The 18,469-nt window shown below is 50.8% G+C and overlaps 1 protein-coding gene across 1 annotated transcript in view; it reads right to left on the bottom strand.

Annotated features, from left to right (window-relative positions):
* Window positions 1-1,448: 1,448 nt before the first annotated feature.
* The window catches only part of COL4A4 (collagen type IV alpha 4 chain), a 127,394-nt gene continuing 110,373 nt past the window's right edge, over window positions 1,449-18,469 (bottom strand). Inside the window, exons 45-49 of the mRNA XM_072719346.1 lie at window positions 17,035-17,160; window positions 10,934-11,050; window positions 8,993-9,181; window positions 7,211-7,497; window positions 1,449-6,778 (exon numbers count right to left, since the gene is read on the bottom strand). Coding sequence (XP_072575447.1) covers window positions 6,515-6,778; window positions 7,211-7,497; window positions 8,993-9,181; window positions 10,934-11,050; window positions 17,035-17,160 — 983 coding nt within the window. The 3' untranslated portion in view covers window positions 1,449-6,514. The remainder of the gene's footprint in view (window positions 6,779-7,210; window positions 7,498-8,992; window positions 9,182-10,933; window positions 11,051-17,034; window positions 17,161-18,469) is intronic.

Raw genomic sequence — 18,469 nt, 5'->3', positions numbered from 1 at the left:
AAATGTTCTTACTTTTTCCAAAGAGACGAAAATGATGCCTGGTTTAGAATTGCCCTGTTAGCGGATAGCATCCTAAACCCCCTGGGATCCCCGGGTGGCTCTGCGGTTTGGCGCCTGCCTTTGGCCCAGGGCGTGATCCTGGGGACCCGGGATCGAGTCCCACTTCGGGCTCCCTTCATGGAGCCTGCTTCTCCCTCTGCCTGTGTCTCTGCCCCTCTCTCTCTGTCTATCATGAATAAATAAATAAATAAAAATCTTTAAAAAAAAGAATCCTAACCCCCAGGTATTTCCCCATTGAAGATGCAAGCCGGCATCGTGCCCTACCTGCTGATGGGGGAACAAAGCCAGCCACGTTGGCTGGTGCCGCAGCGCCCGAGCCTCCAGGGAAGGAGGGACGTCCAGATGCTTCTTTCTCCCGCTCCTGAGGGCCCGACCTGGATTGCACATCGAGGGGCTCCAGAGGCCCGGCCAGCGTGCAGTGCCCCCGAGGTACGGGGGGCCTCCTAGGTTCCCCAGCTCCCTCCCTCCGAGGCCGGCTGAGGACCGTGTCCACGCCGAGCGGGGAGGGCTGCCTGAGGATCTGAGACCTGGGCCTGGGCCGCAGTAGCAACAGTTCAGAGTGACACCTTGCTGGGACCCTCAGTTTCACCAGCCAACCCACAAACGGGGAAGCTTCCGGGAGGTCATGGTACAGCCACCCGTAAGAGCGCGACCCTTAGGGACAGGCCAGGGTTCACGGTCCCCTGGATGCTGACCGTGGCCCGGAGCAAGTTCCTCGTTCTCCCTAAACCTCAGTCTTCCTGTCTGTAAAATAGGATAGTTGAGAGGTTGAGAGGGAGCCCATATGACAGGGTTCCTGTCATTTAGTAGGTGCTCAAGAAATGCTGAATACAGTTCTTTCTATCAGGTGAAAGCCTGGACCAAATACCCCTACTTCAAAAGAGGAATTCCATGAAAAGCTATTGGCCACCAATGCCTACCCAGCTTCCAGTTGGTATGGTTATCAGTGACAGGACCTTACATTGTTTTCTCTTTGTTGTTGTAGCTCTAAGTTTAATGCTCAGGACAACTCGGTGAAGCAGATGGTGTCGTTCTCCTTCAATTAATGGGACAACGGAGCTCCACAGGGTCTGAGCCCCCTGCCCACTGCCCATACAACTCAACAGGGGTTGATGCAGACCGTCTGGCCCTGAGAACTGGTTCCTTGTCCATCACCTACTGTGCTGGCCAGTCCTTCCCAGCGCCTCAAATCCCGTCCTTTGGCTCAAAGGGGGGACTTTCTACGCTCTGCCCACTCCCTTCCCACCGACAGTCTACACCTTGACCATGAAACCCATTCTCTCCACCAAGCCAGCTCCAAAGTGGGCCACAGTAGGAGTGAGGCACATCAAAAAAGCAAACTTGCTTTGGCTTGAAAGAAAATATATGCACCACATAAAACAGAGTCGTTTTGGGAGGTCATCACAGAATTTTATATATAATGAACAATATTATAACTTGTAATACAACAAAGATTTAGGTCTCAATAACCGACCAGGTATCTTGCAAATGTTACATTTGAAAGTCTTTATACTTTACAACCACAGGTTAGAGAAAGGGATGCAATTTATTGGACACATCTCACATTTTCTCCTATGAATCGTTAAATATTTAAGCACCATAAATTCAAGCATTTCACATGGATGTGGCAGCCAGTCTTGGTGGTTTAAAATGCATTATGCAGAGTCTCTGGCAGATAATAACAGTGACAATTGCAGAGGACTGATTTTTAATGTCGATTGTTTTGTTCCCTGCAGAACTTCCTGATAATGTCCCTGTAGGAAATTGTGATTTGTGTGTGTGTGTGGGGGGGGGGGGGGGAGGGGGGGAACAGGTTACAGTAACTTTGAGAATTGAAATAAAATAACATTCCCAAAGACACTATGAATTGGCCAGATATAAATAATTCTAATCAGTAATTTCTATGCCCTGTAAGAATCATGATACAATTCTACTATGGACAAAAAAAAAAAAAAAATGTTTTTTCATATTAAATTGTTGTAAAAAGATGTGACCAGAATAAATGCATAATGACTGCTGTATGCTAGACATATAATCTAACTCAATTTTCAATGTAAGAGTAGGTGTTATGTCCCATTTTATAAATGAGGAAAATGAGGTTCAGACAGTAGGTGTAACTCACCCCGGGTGACCCCGCTGGAAAGTGACAGAGCCAGATTCCAACCAACTCCAAAACCCACATTTTCCCACTATCCTTGCGGTCATACCGAATGAAAGTAACGAATTACCAAATTTCGGTTTGGTGGGTTGATAGAAACAACTCTAATGCAACTCCCTGGAACACACAGAACGGTTTGCTTTATTATAATCTGTAAGAGGCTCAAAATAAAATCTGATAAAAATCCAGTTTTTGTGGACCGTCCCATTGACTATTTTCCTAAGCACCAAACACATAAACACAAACTTCATCGGCGTGATCTTGACTAGGAAGCTCTTACGTGAGGAGGGAGGACAGGCTACGGCAGGAGTTGAGTCTGGTCACATTTCAGTGAGGAGCCTTCTCTCAGCCAAATCTCATGGATCTCATCATTTCTGAAATTTCAGTTTTAGAAAAGTAAGCTATATTTCAGGGGGCGATAATGGTTAAAGACCATCCATTGGCTTTCTGTCAATAACTGTTAAGAGGAGATTCGGGGTGTGCAGGTACATTGGCACATTCAAATGTTTTGAAATAAGAAATGGTTTCTATTACCATTTTGTCCACGAGAACCCTACGTGCACAGACCTAACGTCTAACGATAGTCACTGAACTGTCATTGAACCTATCAATATTGCAACTATCAATATTGCACTCAGCTCCCCGTAGGCACAGGGTGTACAAAGCTGAGCAAAGCATGGCCCTGCCCTCGAGGGGCTTGCATTTTAGCAAGAGCATGGAGGAGGCGTGATGAGACCTCACCAGAGCAAGGAGGGAGCCTGAGAGCGGCCAGGCCCAGGTGTCGAATTGGGAGCACTGAAAGGGACTCCAAGTCTCCATGGGGAAATTCGTACACCCTCCCCCAGAAGTTCATTCAGTCTTTAAACAAGCAGGTGGGGGCACCTGGTTGGCCCAGTCTGCTAAGGGACTGCCTTTGGCTCAGGTCATGGTCTCAGGGTCCTGGGCTCAAGCCCCACGTCAGGCTCCCTGCTCAGTGGGGAGCCTGCTTCTCCCCCTCTCCCTCTGCTGCTCCCTCTGCTTGTGCTGTCTCCCTCTCACACATAAATAACATCTTTCAAACAAAAATATTTTTTAACAAAAGGAGCAGAGTGTCCCAGGTAAACTTACTTGAGCAGGGAGAAACTTACTTATCACTGGGAGAAAGAGCAGAGGAGCAAGTCACAGAGCTGGGACACGCCTCTGGGATGAGGGTACAGGTGAGCTGCGGGCAGCCCGGCAGCCTGTCACCCCACGGGAAGTCACTTGGATTTCAGGGGTCATTGAATGATTTTTAACCCATTTCTAAAAACAAAATCAAGTTTGCCTCGTGGAGAAAGGACTGGCGTTAGACAGTGGAGGCATCCAGTGGGAGCTGTTTGCCATCAAGAGTATGGGGCAAGGGCAAAAGTGCCATGAGGCCCGGGGCGGGTGGGGTACGCAGCAATCCCCAGGAAGGAGTCTCTGAGTTTTTAGGTCTGGGGAAGATGAGAAAGAATGAGCCAACCACCACACGCAGCACAGAGGCTGGGTACCTGGACAGGTGCGTGGATGGGCTCCACTCATGGAGAATAAGAGACCAGGAGGAAACAGACGGCCCCCTGCCGCCCTGTGACCCCCTGCACAATCCAGGTGCATTCCAGCCAGGAGGTGGGGGAGGGGGCTCCTGGGAAGGAAAGTTGGAGAAGGCTCATGACCAGCCCTGGATTAGAACCACCCTAAAGCTTTGCTCATCCTTCACACAGAAAGGATATTTCAAAGTACACTGATACATAAACAGGTGAGGCGAGCAGAGTCTTCTAGCCCAAGGAGTGATTTCTTCCACCGTGTTGCTCTTTAGACCAGTTAAAATAATTTTTCAAAATCCGAAGGCAACAACTGTGTAGCATTCAGAGAGGGGCTCTTGCAATGTCAGCATTGTGAACAACCAGTCTCAAACACAATCCCAGGCTCTCCGTGGAGTAAATCGCCCACTTAATTCAACCTGTGTCTTAAGATGTATCTGGCAAGCTTATTAGGATAATATCCTGATGTCTTTAAAATACTTAGGGCACCTGGGTGGCTCAGAGGGTGAGCGTCTTGCCTTTGGCTCAGGGCATGATCTTGGGGTCCCGGGATCGAGTCCCACGTCGGGCTCCCTGCATGGAGCCTGCTTCTCCCTCTGCCTGTGTCTCCGCCTCTCTCTCTCACTCTCTCTGTGTCTCTCATGAATAAATAAATAAAAATCTTAAAAAATAAAAAATACTTCAGCAAGCAAGGTATGTCTCTAACGTTCTATTTATCACCCTATCTCTTCTCAGGAAATGCTCCCAGACCAAATTCACAAATGAACAAGAGGAAATTTTAGAAGATTTGACGTTTGGTAACAACATATAATAAGCCTGGGGAAGCAGGAAAATGTAATTATAAACGAGGTTGAAATTGGCTTAAATTTCAGGTGTTCAAAAATATTTAATATGCCATAGTATGATTAAAAATAATCAGTATATGGGTCAAACGAACTAGGAAATATTCTGCTTTCATCTTAAAGTGTACATTTTTTTTCCCTCCTTTTTACTGGAAAGTATTAAAATAAATTGCCATCCCGGGAGTAGCCCATAGCAAGACTCATTTGAAATACATTCTACATATAAGAGCTCATTGCTAATCAATGTTCGGCAAAGAAAACAACTCTTGTAAACAAAATTTTAATTGAGTTTTTCTTCTCTCAATTATTTTTAAGTGGGTTGAAACTAAGCACGAAAATGAGTGTCACGTGCTCACGAGACATTTCCTCAGGTTTTTTTTTTTTTCTTCCAAAATGACATGTTTTTGAAGGAGGAAGGCAGGTTTCCCATCATTTATTTCCCACAAGCTTTCTGATTTTTAGGATGAGGCCCCTGAATCCCTACCAGAATAGGAAATGTATCCCTTTGCTATTCAGAAAACCACTCATCATAAATTGACATATCTTCTAAACTTTTATAGAATATATTAATGCCAAGCGTCAAACTGCTGCCTTAGTAGAATACTGACAAAAAAAAAAAAAGAAGAAGAAGAATGGTTTTAAAATTGGCAAAACAAGATGCTTCTGTAAAAACCAGGAACAGGAACGTACAATTCAGTCTGTAGGTTGTTTTTGTTTCTTTTCAAATAGCACCATATCCTCCTGGTGGGGTGACCATGACTTAAATGACTCCTCTTACCCAGGTTTAATTAAGCCGGCCCTTAATTTTCTCCCAAGTGCGTAATGATAACGCTGTCACTTCCCTGTATAAAATGCCATTATGTTTTGGGGGAAAAGCGTCCCCGGGTGGGCTTCGAGGCAGCTCTGCAGGTGCTCCTGGGGAAGGGGCAGGAGGCTTTGTGTGAGCTGCACGCGCCTGAGGAAGCCCCATGTGGCTTCAGTCCCATTAGTGCGCGCACACCGAAGGCTGGCTGGACCCCGACTGGGGAAGTGCTGTCTGCTTGGAAGTTCACTGCAACGGGGAGTCAATTTTTTTGTGAATCACTGCCTCAATATTCATTAACAGCTCTTAGGCTCTTAATCCCTTATTGAATATATTTTTCCCCCATAAACGCTAGTTTTCAAAAGGGTTGCCAAAGTAGGCCCTTCCATTCTCTGAAAAAATGCAGAAGACAACAACGTTTTATGTTCATCTGTGATGTGTCTATGCTAATGTGACATCTCCCGAATTCAGCAACTGTGGTCCTCCCTGGCATAATGATTCATTCTGCTTTGAAATGAACTGTTAAGGCTGGCGGTGTGGGTTTTCTTCTACCTCTCCTTGGGTCACAGCTTTACAATTATTTAAAGTGCACGGGGAAACAGATTACAGAGGGGATCACTCTGAGATGTTGGAAATCTCTACTCTCTAGTTTCATTTGTTGGCCTATTTATTTTTTCCTGCAAAACCCATCCGGAAGCCCAACGTATCACAGAGTAATTGACTTCAATTGCTTGACGTGCTGTTAACCAATGAGGGAAGTTTTCAGTAATGTAGTTTGTGACCTGGCCTTTATCATCTCTTTGCCTTCCTGTGAAATTAGCATAATTTTAAATAAAACCAGCTCCTCCATCATCCTCCAAAACATAAGAATATCTGGGCTTCATCTAGGTCGGTAGGTCCAAACAAATCCATAGGGGAGCATTTCCTTAATCTGTCCTGAACAGAGGGAGGAATGATGGGATGGCGGAATAGCCACATGGAAACATAAGGGACCGCTGAAACTGGAGTCTGAAATGAGCACCATTAATCTCTTAGCACAGCTGGGGCTCCTGGGGCCCCCGAGGAAGTTTCTCCTGGAGACATGTGGGGAGACATGCGAGTTGTGGGTTCCCTAGCCGTACTTCATGCAGACCTGGCACCTGCTGATTCTCTGGCGCTGGGCCTGGCTTTCTTTCAAGGTGTCTGGTGATGGTGCCGAGGAAAACTGCAAGTCAGGCCTCACCGTCGTCAGCCAGAAGCTATACTCATTTGCAAAAAAGTGGCAAGTTCCCTGTCGGCCTTGGCATTCGAGGAACGGTGCGGCTCGGAAATCTTCCAGACAGCTGCCGGGGGACATGAGGGCCTGCCCTCCTCCTTGGTCTCCAGCCCCTGTGTGCTGCCAGGACAACGGGACAGAGTTAGGGCCCAGACAGGTGCAGACTACCCCAGACCCAGTCAGTGCCATGTGGAGGCCTGGGCCTAACTTTACAGTTTTCCTGAAATTATCCAGGGAAGAACCAACTAGGACCTGCTGAGGAAAGGAGTAGCGGACACACAGACGTGCATGCAAATGAAACCACCTCCTCTGAGGACTGAAGCAAATCCAACTTCTACGCTATAGCAAAAGCATAAAAAAACCCAATCGGCAATAAGAAGGAAAGAATGGCCCCACGTCTCAAGAGGCTATGGTTTGGGGTGCGGGTGTCTTCACAATCATGTGTCCTCTAGCTGTCTGGCCGTCTGGCTGAGTGGGGGGAATCACTGGCCAGTCCAGACAGAAGGGGCAAGCAAGGGGTGTCGTGAGGTGGCAGGTGCGCACGGGGCTCACCATCAGGAACGAGTACCCGATCCAGAGGCTCCTCCAGCTCCGTGGACACGGCGGGATGGACCGGTCCTGGCTGTGCAGTGCCACCACGGGGGCCGGGGCCTCGCACACGGCACAGCGGCTGATGTAGGGGCGAATCTCCTCCTCTGAGAGCGGCATCATGGGCAGGGGCGCGGCACTGGCCAGCCAGTAGGACCGGTCGTTCCTCCGGGCATAGTGGCACACTTGGTGGATGTTGCAGTAGGCAAAGGGCAGGGTGCTGAACATGGGAAGGCAAGACCCTGCCAGACCTTGGGAGGCAAGACGACATCATGTGGCAGACGAGCAGCCCATCCCGGTGTGCCCGGGGTCCCCTCCTGCATGTGCCACCCGCAGACACGCCTCCTACCATACCCAGGCCCCCACCGAGGCCTGCCTCTGTGGCAGTGAAAGCAGGGTGTGCACCTGACCATTCCTGCCACCTCCCTGGTCCTGGGGCCACAGCCCTCACTCCCTCGTTTACTCAACATCCACTCATGAGCCAAGCGGTGGGCCGGCTGCTGGAGGGGCGCACAAAGCTCATGCCCTGGCCTGGCTGGGGAGACGGATGGGCCATCGGGGCAGTGAAAACCCAGCCTGGCTGGCCCTAGGAGCGAGCCCCAGGGAGCACCGGGACTTCCAGAGAGGCTAAGTGGAAGAAGGATTTACGCTAGGACCTGAGATAGGAAAAGGATTTGCCCAGGTTTGAAGACAGCGACTATTCAGAGGAGATAGAGCAGGAAGAGAGGGCCAGAGTGGAGGAGCGGGGAGCACAAAGAATTCAGAGGCATTCCATGGGGGTGGAGGGGAGGCAGGAGGGCATGTCTGTGTGTCTGTCTGTCTCAGGGTGTCTGGAGAGACATCAGGGCAGAAGCTAGGGGCTTCGTCCGTCTTGTAAGGAGCCTAGATTTTACGAGTGGGCTCTGGCTAGACCAGGGTGGGAGGCGACAGATGGAACAGAGGCCAGGCAGGGAGGAGGCCGGACGCAGAAGGGTGAGTAGGAGGAAAGTAAATAGCGACAAGATATTAAACACTACTTCTCTCCCCCCACTGCCCCCCTGCCACCCCGGGCCCCCCCCCTCCAACGCCAAGGGCTGTAGCTAGGCCCAACGCAGAACGAGCTGTAAGTAGCTGCCACTGGACTCCTGGAGCCTGCACTCCTGGAGCACCCTTGCGAACAGCGGGGGTCATAGCCCAGGGCGGGCAGTGACAGGGCTCCTCCTCTACCAGTGCTCCCTGGTGCCATAGCGGTACCTCCAGCACCCACCACCCAACCATCATGCTCTGGGAAAGACAGGGCGCCAGCACCTGGGTACGTAAACTCCTGGCTTGAAATCCGGCCCTGAGGCCTACGGATCTGCTACTGAAAATGGACCAGTGGGGCACCTGAGTGGCTCAGCCATTAAGCATCGAACTCTTGGTTTCAGCTCAGGTCATGATCTCAGGGTCGTGGGATCGAGCCTGGCACCAGAAGCTACATTTTATATATGCGCTACATTTGATTTACTGAGAGAGAAGTATTTTTGTAAAAAAAAAAAAAATGAGTAAGTAGCCAGGTGAGAACTACGGTAGCCAGAACGAGCAGCTCTGGTGCCCCACAGGGTCACAGGTTTCAAGGAATTTCACTGGGAATTAGCAGGGTTGTTTCAAAAGAAAAAAAAACCCACCGGAGAGGGGTGGTCACTTAAAATGTTGATGAATCTGTAAAATTAACCCAAAAGTTGTGCTCCTAAGCGAGGGACATGGTGACCACGTGCTCCAACATACCGAGGTCCTGATTGTGGGCCTTCTCCTGTCCTTCCAGGTATAACAGACTGTAGCCCGTCCAGAGCCTGGGCATGCCCGCGGGGCAGGCGGGCTCCCCATCCGTCTGACTGTGGAGAACCAGGAGGAAGCCACTGAGGTATCCAGGCCCAAACCCTCTGGGCCCGGGGTCCCCAATGGGCCCGGGGGGCCCTGGAGATATAAAGAAAAAAAATGAAGGCAGGTTAGGGGGGGTTGTTTCAACAAACACTTCTAAGCACCTCCATTCTGAGCACTCAGGGAGCCAGAGAGGAGCACCCCACGGCCCATCCCTGGAGCACCCCCTGATACAACCACAGTGTATACAAATAACTCAGCAGCAAGTGTTTATTCTGAGCATCTTCCCGGCGGTCAGACTGAGTGAGCATAAAAATAGATGCCGGAGGGGAGGTGGATGGGGGTGATGGGGATGAAGGAGGGCACTCGTTGGGATGAGCCTGGGGTGACATGTCAATTCTACTCCTGAAACTAATACAACACTGCACATTAACCAACCAGAATTTATTAATTTTATTATTTTTTTTTAACCAACTGGGATTTAAATAAACCCTTGAAACTACAAACCAAACAGCGAGCAAAAATCCCTGCCCTCCTAAAGTTTACATCCTATCTGAACGAGAGAAATGACAAACCATGAAATGTGTTAGGAAGTTAAAAAAGGATGGGCTGGTGTCACCCCTGTGGTGACACCTGGGACTGGACCGGGAGCCTGCTCATCCGAGAAGGGGGTCGCCCAAGTGGGTCTTCCTTACACCTCGCAGACTTCTCTCGGCCTCTGGCCCATCTCGGAGATGCAGGGGACGGGGGGTCCCATGCACAACCAGCACCTTCTTTTAGGAGGCTGGGAGCGGGGAGGGAGGCCTGGTCCTACATTCTTGCTGGCAGGTGGGAAGCGAAGAGCTCATCGCAAGGTGAGCGGGGCCCGTCTCCCCGGCATCTCTAAGGGGCTGACCGGCTGAAGGACGCCAGTGGCTACTTCCAAGTGCCAAGAGCAAAGGTGAGACCAAAAGTTGGTTTTGTTCTTTTTTTTTTTTTTTTTTTTTTTAACCTCACTTCTGGAAGACTGGCAGGCTCTCCCCATCTATACTGCAAAGCAGAGGTTAGAGTGCGGGCCTGGGCGCCCGATGGGGCCTGCTCACGTGCTTGGTGTGACCTGTCAAGGTGGCACGGGCGGGGGCCTGGGCTTGGGAAGCAGAGCGTGGGCAGCGCCGAGCCTCACTGCACATGGCAACTGGCTGAAGAGGTGTAGGCGCCCTCTCGTTACAGACCTCACCACCCCCTTCACTCCTTCTCGTCGCCCACCTGGGAGATCCTCTCCAAGATGAGACGGTGCCTGGGGGCTCTTTGGGCCCCCAGCTCCCGGCATATTGCCTGGGTGCACGTTATAACTCAAATGACTCTTCTGGAATGCCTTGTCCCTCTCCTCGCCCAGTGCCAATCCCCAATTTTTTCCCTAAGAAGGGGCCTTGTATCCTATATAAATGCATCAACAGTTGTGCGATAAGATGATGTGAACCCAGAAAACAGGCCGAGCGACTGGGCCGGCGGTGGAAGGCGAGAACCCCCCGCCACCCCATCCTCAGCACAGCCCTCAGGGGTCATCGCCCGCACGGCCAGGCTTGCCCAGCTAAAACAGCCGAGCCTTTTATGATCACGAACAGCAGTCTGGGAAACTACTAAATGGGGGGGGGGGGGGAGGCAGGCCTTGACTCCTCGTTACTGGGGCTGCGGATCAGTGCAGGGGGTTGGGGGGGCCTCTGCCTCCCTAACACCTGGTGAGCCCAAACCTAAGGCAAATGCATTTAATAGGATCAGCTGGGCACGCTGCTTGAGGGGCCGGGGTCCTGCACACAGTTCCCAGATCTGCGGTGTCAAGGAAACGAAGAGAAGCTGGACACTTGTTACCTGGTGCTCCGGGGCAACCGGCTTCTCCTGCGTCCCCTGTGCTTCCGGGAGGCCCGGGAGGCCCTGGGAGGCCGGCCTCGCCCCTCCTGCCCTCCGGTCCCGGCTCTCCTTTGCACCCTGCGAGAGAGATCAGGATGGGGGGGTGACACTGCGTATGACACCTGCGAGCCCCCCCTGGCCCATGTACCTGGCGTGGCCCAGGCTCCCTGGTGGGGCTGCACCCCGATAGCGCGTGTCACTGTCCCAGGTACCGAGCGGGGGAGTTAGACCCTGAGCCCGAGCCATGGGCCCCAGGACTAAGCCGTCGTGGCCACGGCCACCATGTGGAGCCAGGCTGGGGGGATGGTGGCGGGGGGGCCCTTCACGTCGCCTCATATTCTTGTATGTTTGACTTTTTAATTTTTTTTATTTATTTTTATTTTTTTTTGTTTGACTTTAAAAAAAAAACATTGAACATAGATGACTTCTACAATTAAATATTGTCCTTAGTAACAATTTTTTTTTTTTTTTTTTTTTTTTTTTTTTTTAGAAAGCCGAGTGGAGGACTAAGTAAAATTTCAGAGGATTCAGTTGGGAGGTCAAGTTAAATTTAGAGCGATGTAAGAGCAGCTGTTCTTTAAAAATACTAATTGAGGCTTTAGGAGGCGGGAGGTACCAGCCTGTGCGGGGATTAACCAGTCGGGGCTTCTCGACGTGACCGTCGCTGTCATCTGCCTACCAGTGGGGAGACTGAGGCTCGGGAAGGTGACTGTTGGGGACCCCAGGGGGCCAAGGCTGTGCCATGGGCCACCAGGCCCTGCTTCGGGATGAGCTGCGGCGCTCAGGTGCACCCCCAGGAGGACGTAGACGTGGGGCTTGGCAGCCGTCACACCGGCTCTTTAGGTGTTCGGTTACTTTTGTGCAAGGCATCAACTCAGGAGCCACCATCTCCTTTCGTGCGTACCTGACACGGTCCTTGTCTGGGGAGGAGCGCGTTGCCATCAGCCTGGGTTACCTGACGACGAGCCCCCAGGGTTCTGGTCTCTACTTGTTTCCTTCCTTCCCTTCCCTTCCTTTCCCTTCCCTTTCCTTCCTTCCTTCCTTCCTTCCTTCCTTCCTTCCTTCCTTCCTTCCTTCCTTCCCTTCCTCCCTCCCTCCTTTTCCTTCCTTCCTTCCCCCCTTTCCTTCCTTCCTTCCTTCCTTCCCTTCCTTCCCCCCTTTCCTTCCTTCCTTCCTTCCTTCCTTCCTTCCTTCCCTTCCTTCCCCCCTTTCCTTCCTTCCTTCCTTCCTTCCTCCCTTCCTTCCTTCCTCCTTTCCTTCCTTCCTTCCTTCCTTCCTTCCTTCCCTTCCTTTTCCTTCCTTCCTTCCTTCCTTCCTTCCTTCCTTCCTTCCTCCCTTCCTTCCTTCCCTTCCTTCCTTCATCCCTTCCTTCCTTCCTTCCCTCCTTCCTTCCTTCCTTCCTTCCTTCATCCCTTCCTTCCTTCCTCCTTTCCTTCCTTCCTTCCTTCCTTCCTCCTTTCCTTCCTTCCCTCCTTCCTTCCTTCCTTCCTTCCTTCCTTCATCCCTTCCTCCTTTCCTTCCTTCCCTCCTTCCTTCCTTCCTTCCTTCCTTCCTTCCTTCCTTCCTTCCTTCATCCCTTCCTTCCTTCCTCCTTTCCTTCCTTCCTTCCTTCCTCCCTCCCTCCCTTCCTCCCTCCCTTCCTCCTTCCTCCTTTCCTTCCTTCCTTCCTTCCTCCTTTCCTTCCTTCCTCCCTTCCTTCTTCTCTCTCTCTCTCTCTCCCATGAATTACCCCAAAGCCAACCATTAAGTCGGAGAGGGCTCACTTTTTCACTCTTGGACTCGTTCTCCCAAGGAGGGGAGAGCCACCTGCAGGGGGAGAGACGGAGGGGACTGCCACACTCGGGTGATCAGATGGCTGTCCCCCTCAATTTCCTGTCTCACACAGGACCCCCCTCTCATAGCCATTAGAAATGCCTGCCCCTCCAAATCTCACTGCTTTTGAAATTCTGATCTAATCTCGCCTGCCTGAGGGTGTCCCATGCCAACCTCCCGCTTCTGTCCCCACAGCCAGCCCCGGGCCCTCGCCTCCCCTTCCCATGCTGGGCGAGCTAGCGGGGGGCTTCCCAGTATTCCGGGCTTCGGGGTGCTGTCATTGCACTTCAGGTTTTAAACAAATTCTCTTGGATTGTCAGGCAGTCCCTGGACTGTGTTCCGTACACGGTTATCATTCAGTAAGTGAGAAAGGAGGCCTCTGCCTCTCCCCGTCTGGGCCAGGGATGGCCTCTCCTTTCCAGTAACTGGGCTGAGACCTCTTCCCGGGTGGGGCGGCTGTGCGCTGGCTGGCCCGTCCCTCGCCACCAGCTTCAAAGAGAACATCAGTTGCTTTGGAAGGAACACAGGGCCCGGATGGTGAGCTCAGAGCATTCTTTTATCTCCCCCCACCTGCCCCCCAACGAGATGATTGCAACATGTGGCCACTGTGCTATTCCGGAAAAGGCTGCCCAAGTGCTGACAAGCCACCAAACGGGCCGATCACTGAAAAGGCAGCAGGCATCTTCCTGAAAATATCATCGGGCGGCGAGATCACTGTCGATCTGGGGAAAGGGCACCCCCACCCCCGCCACCACCAGATGTTAGGATATTGGGTTTGTTCCCTTTGGAGATATTGTCAGGCAATTTCCAGACAGAGGAAGGAAGGCTCCTGTTAGCCGAGCTGTGGGCTCGGAGCCCTGCACTGTGTGGGCTCTACTTGGTTCTCTACTTGGAACTTGTTTTAAGGACCAGAGCTGCACCTAAAAGTCCTAGCCCTAGTCCTCCTGTGCCTGATGGCTTACCCCCTCTGAGAGCATCACATGTTGACTTGGAGATTAAAGACACTCTCACAGGATGTGGGGATGTCCATTAGGCGGCAACAGTTCAAACCAATATGGAAACAACCCCTGTGTTCATCCCAGGAAGCCCCAGCCTTGGAGTCACCCCCCACCCCTGCCCAGGAAGGAAAAGTTGTAGATCAAAGAGACGGGTGAGCAGAAAAACATTAGGCCTTCCATGGTGGAGGACACTTAAGAGACACAAGTTACATTTAGGGTGGCTGTTACCCACTCATACTGTGCAGGAAAGAGCCAGAACTTTAGGGGCTTTTTGTTTGTTTTGTTTTTTTTCTGGACGGATCTCAGCTGCAGCACCTGATTACAAAATCAGCTTAGCAATGAAAGAGGTTGTGGAAGGGAAGCCAAGAAGAAACCAACAATGTCATTTTAAGTGGAGGTGGTACTTCCTGGTGGCAGCTAATCCTTCACGACTAAGCTTGGGGGGGCCATATACAGCCCCCCGAACCGTGCTGAAAGAACTGCCTTCAGAAAAGGACAGATGACGAGCAACATGCCCTGAGGGTGACCCAATCAGGCAGGGCTAGGCCACTTTAGACCCTCAGAAGAGACTTGTCGCCTTTTAGAAATTAGTGTGGCCGATGTGTCCAGGGTGGCCAGCAGAAACAGGCAGGGGAAGGGGGCCAAAGAATATATTGCAGGCAAAGAGAGGTCCTTGATAACAAGAGCTGGAGGCCCATATCGGGGAAGAGGGACAGGGATGGGAACACTGGCTTGGCTCGAGCGTGGGTACTAGGGAGTGGGGCAGGAAGGAGCTCTGGAGAAGCTGAGCCATGGAGCAGCACAGTCCTGCTGGGAGACCATGGGAAGAATGGGGGGCACTCTACGGGGAGGGGCTGTGTCCTTTTTTTTTGACTAACAGTCACACTTTGTGGCACAACAGTGACCTCAGGTGTCCCCACTGCCAGCAGGAAGAGTCAGTGACGCCAATAAGGAGAGGGCACACAAGCCAGAGAAGACCCTTCTGAGGCCACCTGCAAACAGATGAGTCCATCTGACCCCGAGTCAGGCAGAACCAGAGCTGACAGGTGATCACACCTGGGCCCGGGGGACTGTCACTTCTCCTTCACAAGCTCACAATCTATAAGAGAGAATCTTGTATGTGCCCAAGCCAACTATTTGCCCATCTGGTTTTTTATTCCCAATTGCTTTCTTTGTTTTCCAAAGCCACCATCATGGGTGAGCCCGACTGCCCAACTAGTCTCAGCTGCTACTGGGGGGACAGCAGTGGATCTCAATCCGGGTTGTCCACTAGACTCATCTGGGGAGCTTTTCAAAACACGGATACTCGAGCTCTCCCTCTCTCTGCATTCTGTTGGTCTGGGAGGAGGCCCGGGTTCACTATTCTTTCTAGCCCCTCCAGGTGATTCTAACCTACAGTAAGGATTGAGTCACCGAGGATGGTGTCACTCTTAGCTGTGTCTTCCAAGGACAGCACTCATATAATATGGTTAGGGTTTCTCAAACTTGAATACACACACACACACACACACACACAGAGACACAAATATTCTGGGGATCCTGGTAAAATGCAGATTCTAACTTGGTAGGTCTAACTCACACTTTGAGTAGCAAGGATGTGTCTACTGAGTTACCAGGCTCTTAGGCCAACCTCCCCCACCCACGCCCCGGCCATCTCCCCGCTGGACAGTTCTGGTTCCTCCAAGCCCTCTCTCTCCTTCAAGGCTCTGTGCAAAGGCCAGCTCTTGCCTGGGTCCCAGCAGTCCAGTCCTGCACCCCTTGACATTGAAGTTCCCCTCTCCCTGTCCCACCATTGTCAGGCCTTTGCCAGAAACTTCACAAAAACAGAAATCATGATCTCCCATTATTTCGAGTTACTTATGTTCTATCAGCTATTCCTTCCATGAGGCTGTGAGGCACGGGGTTGGGGGGGGTGGGAGGGGGTAAAAACACATCTTATTCATATTTGTGTCGCCTGCCATACCTAGTACGCACTTTTGAAAGAGTGCAGAGGATCTGGAAGTATTTATTGAAATAAATTTGCAGAACCCCATTACCAGCCATATCTTCTATTTGAAAGTTGATTTTTTTAACGGAGTGTGTGTTGCAGCGGGGGGAGGTCCCAGCCCTCAACTGCAAACAAATACACAACAAGCGGGTTGGTTTTAGAAGTAGGTTGAGTGATGAGTTATTCTGAGGGATGGGAGAGCTCTGTCCACGCAGTGTGTGCCAAAGAACTAGGCTCGCCCGCAGGGTTAAAGGCAGTTGCTCCAATGACACCCAATTATCTTAGTGCATAAACACAGATGCAGTGCAGTAAATACAAACAAAACAAAAACCCCAAATCAATCCGAGGGAGGCTCCAGAGCTGTTCTGGACACTACCCCAAAACTACTAAGACTCTAGCAGAGGGGATACCTTTTGGGCTGTTTTTTGGGTTTGGGGAAACACACACACACAAAAATGGGTGGTGCAAAACTCAAGTTCTATTTCCAATTCCTTTGGCCCTGAACCAAAAAAGGGCCAAAGCTAGACCTGGGCAGTGGGAAAAGAGGAAAGAAAATAGGGTAATTTGCACACAGGGTGTCTAGAATCATGGGCACTGCCAATTGGTCTGAAGAGATCAGTGATCTGTAGCTGACCAGCCCGGACTCCCTAATCTCTTTGTAAAAGACCAGTTGGGTGGGGATTTGTGAAGAGAAAATAAAGGATTTGGAAGACAGTTTCTAAAGGGACAGTTTGGTTTCAGGACTTAAATAAGGATCCTGCTACCCTGACCATGAGCAATGCTCGAATCAACCAAATGAACACTCCGGTTGTGGCCATAATTTAGAAAGGCCCTTTCCCCCTTTTCTCTCTCCCTCCTCCAAGCGATACACTCCCTTCCCTCTTCTCCTGGGCTGCTTCTGTTCCACGAAGCCCCAATTCAAGTGTTTGTAATTCAAAATCAAGTGGACAGCTATTAGTGACTATTAATAGAGCATCTACTTTGTTGTATAAGAGGTTTCAAAACCTCATGCCTCAAAGCTGCCCAAGTATGAAAGATTCAAGTAGGAGTTCAGCATAAAAATAGCAGGCTTGTGCCGACCCAGTTAGGACATGATCAAAACTTTGGATAAATGTAGAAAATGTCTAAGTGGGAGGAGCTTACACTGCCCCATACTCACGAGCTGCTTAGGCTCCAGGGTAAAGACTACAAAGCAAGACCCCGAGATCTTCACTCCAGAAGCATATGATGCAAATAATGAACAGCTAGTGCCAGCCTCCTCGTACCTGGTCCTGGGGGCCCTCTCCTTCCAGGGACCCCCATGGCTCCTTCTGCTCCTCTTGGGCCTGGTACCCCAGGAAGCCCGGGGATGCGGGGGCACGAATCCACATCTGCAGGTGGCCCTGGTTCACCTGAAATTGGAATCACTGCTTGTGTGATGGACCCAAATCGTACAAACAGGCTCCTTCCGCATTCTCAAGGCGGACGGGCTTCTGACACTACACCAGAGAATCAAAGAATGCTCAACAGTCCAAATAAGTTCCATGCAAGTGGGATTGCTGTTCACTGCGGGGTGCACAAAAAGCTTCCAGAAAGCATTTGGTTAAATACACGACTGACCGAATGAATGGGATCTCAGAAAAAGCCAAAGAAGGACAGAATAGTGAAGGTTGCTTGAGGCAGCAGTCATTTGGTGACCTCCACTGGTTTTCTAATCTTTGGGCCACTTTCAACTGGGTGCCAGCCACAGGTAGGAGCGGGAGGGCAACCTTCGGGGATCCTACACTCAACGTCATGTGTCTCCAGTCTTATGTTCTACATTTCAGCCACTTGGGCTTCCACAGCATCTGTGACTCACGGAGACAGAATTTCAAGGTTCCAAGCAGCAACCTTCAACCCTGAGTGCCTGCTGGTTGGAAATCTCCAGGGAACTCTCTGAATCTACTGATTGTGGGGTCCTGCCCCACAAGTAGTGATCCAACTGGGGAGCCCGTGGCATGGGCAGTGCCCTCAAGCTTGGTTATACAATAAGCCCAGCCTCGGAGGTTTTCAAAAGAACTGGTGCTAGGGATCCCTGGTTGGCTCAGTGGTTTAGTGCCTGCCTTTGGCCCAGGGCATGATTCTGGGGTCCCAGGATCGAGTCCTACATCAGGCTTCCTGCATGGAGCCTGCTTCTCCCTCTGCTTATGTCTCTGCTTCTCTCTCTCTCTCTCTCTCTCTCTCTGTGTGTGTCTTTCATGAATAAATAAATAAAATCTTAAAAAAAAAAAGAGAGAGAGAGAGAACTGGTTTGGTGCTGGGATCCCACCTAAGCTTGTTAAATAGGAATTTCTGGGGCTGGGACCTTGACATGGGGAATTTTTAGAACTCCCCAGAAGGCTCCAGTGTCAGCCAGAGCTTCACCATCGCTCAGCGCTACGAAGCTGTGGTTCTGACTTTAGCACATCAGAATCATCTGGCCAGCTGGTCAGAGCCCAGAGCTTCTGAGCACATAGGTCTGGGGTAGACCCCGACATCTGCACATCTAACAAGTTGCCGGGTGAGGCTAATGGGGCCCATCTAGGGATCTCACTTGGAGCATGATCACTGCTCTAAAGGTTTGCATGTTTTTCCTTCTTGGTTGCGTTCACATCTTTAAGATATTTTTTCCTAAAACTCCATTCAGGCCCCCTGCAGATATTCCACAAGGGAAAAGAAATCATAATAACACTAACCAATAAT

This window comes from Vulpes vulpes, chromosome 9, assembly GCF_048418805.1.
Source record: "Vulpes vulpes isolate BD-2025 chromosome 9, VulVul3, whole genome shotgun sequence".
Taxonomy (NCBI): domain Eukaryota; kingdom Metazoa; phylum Chordata; class Mammalia; order Carnivora; family Canidae; genus Vulpes; species Vulpes vulpes.
This window is presented reverse-complemented; position numbering and strand designations above follow the sequence as displayed.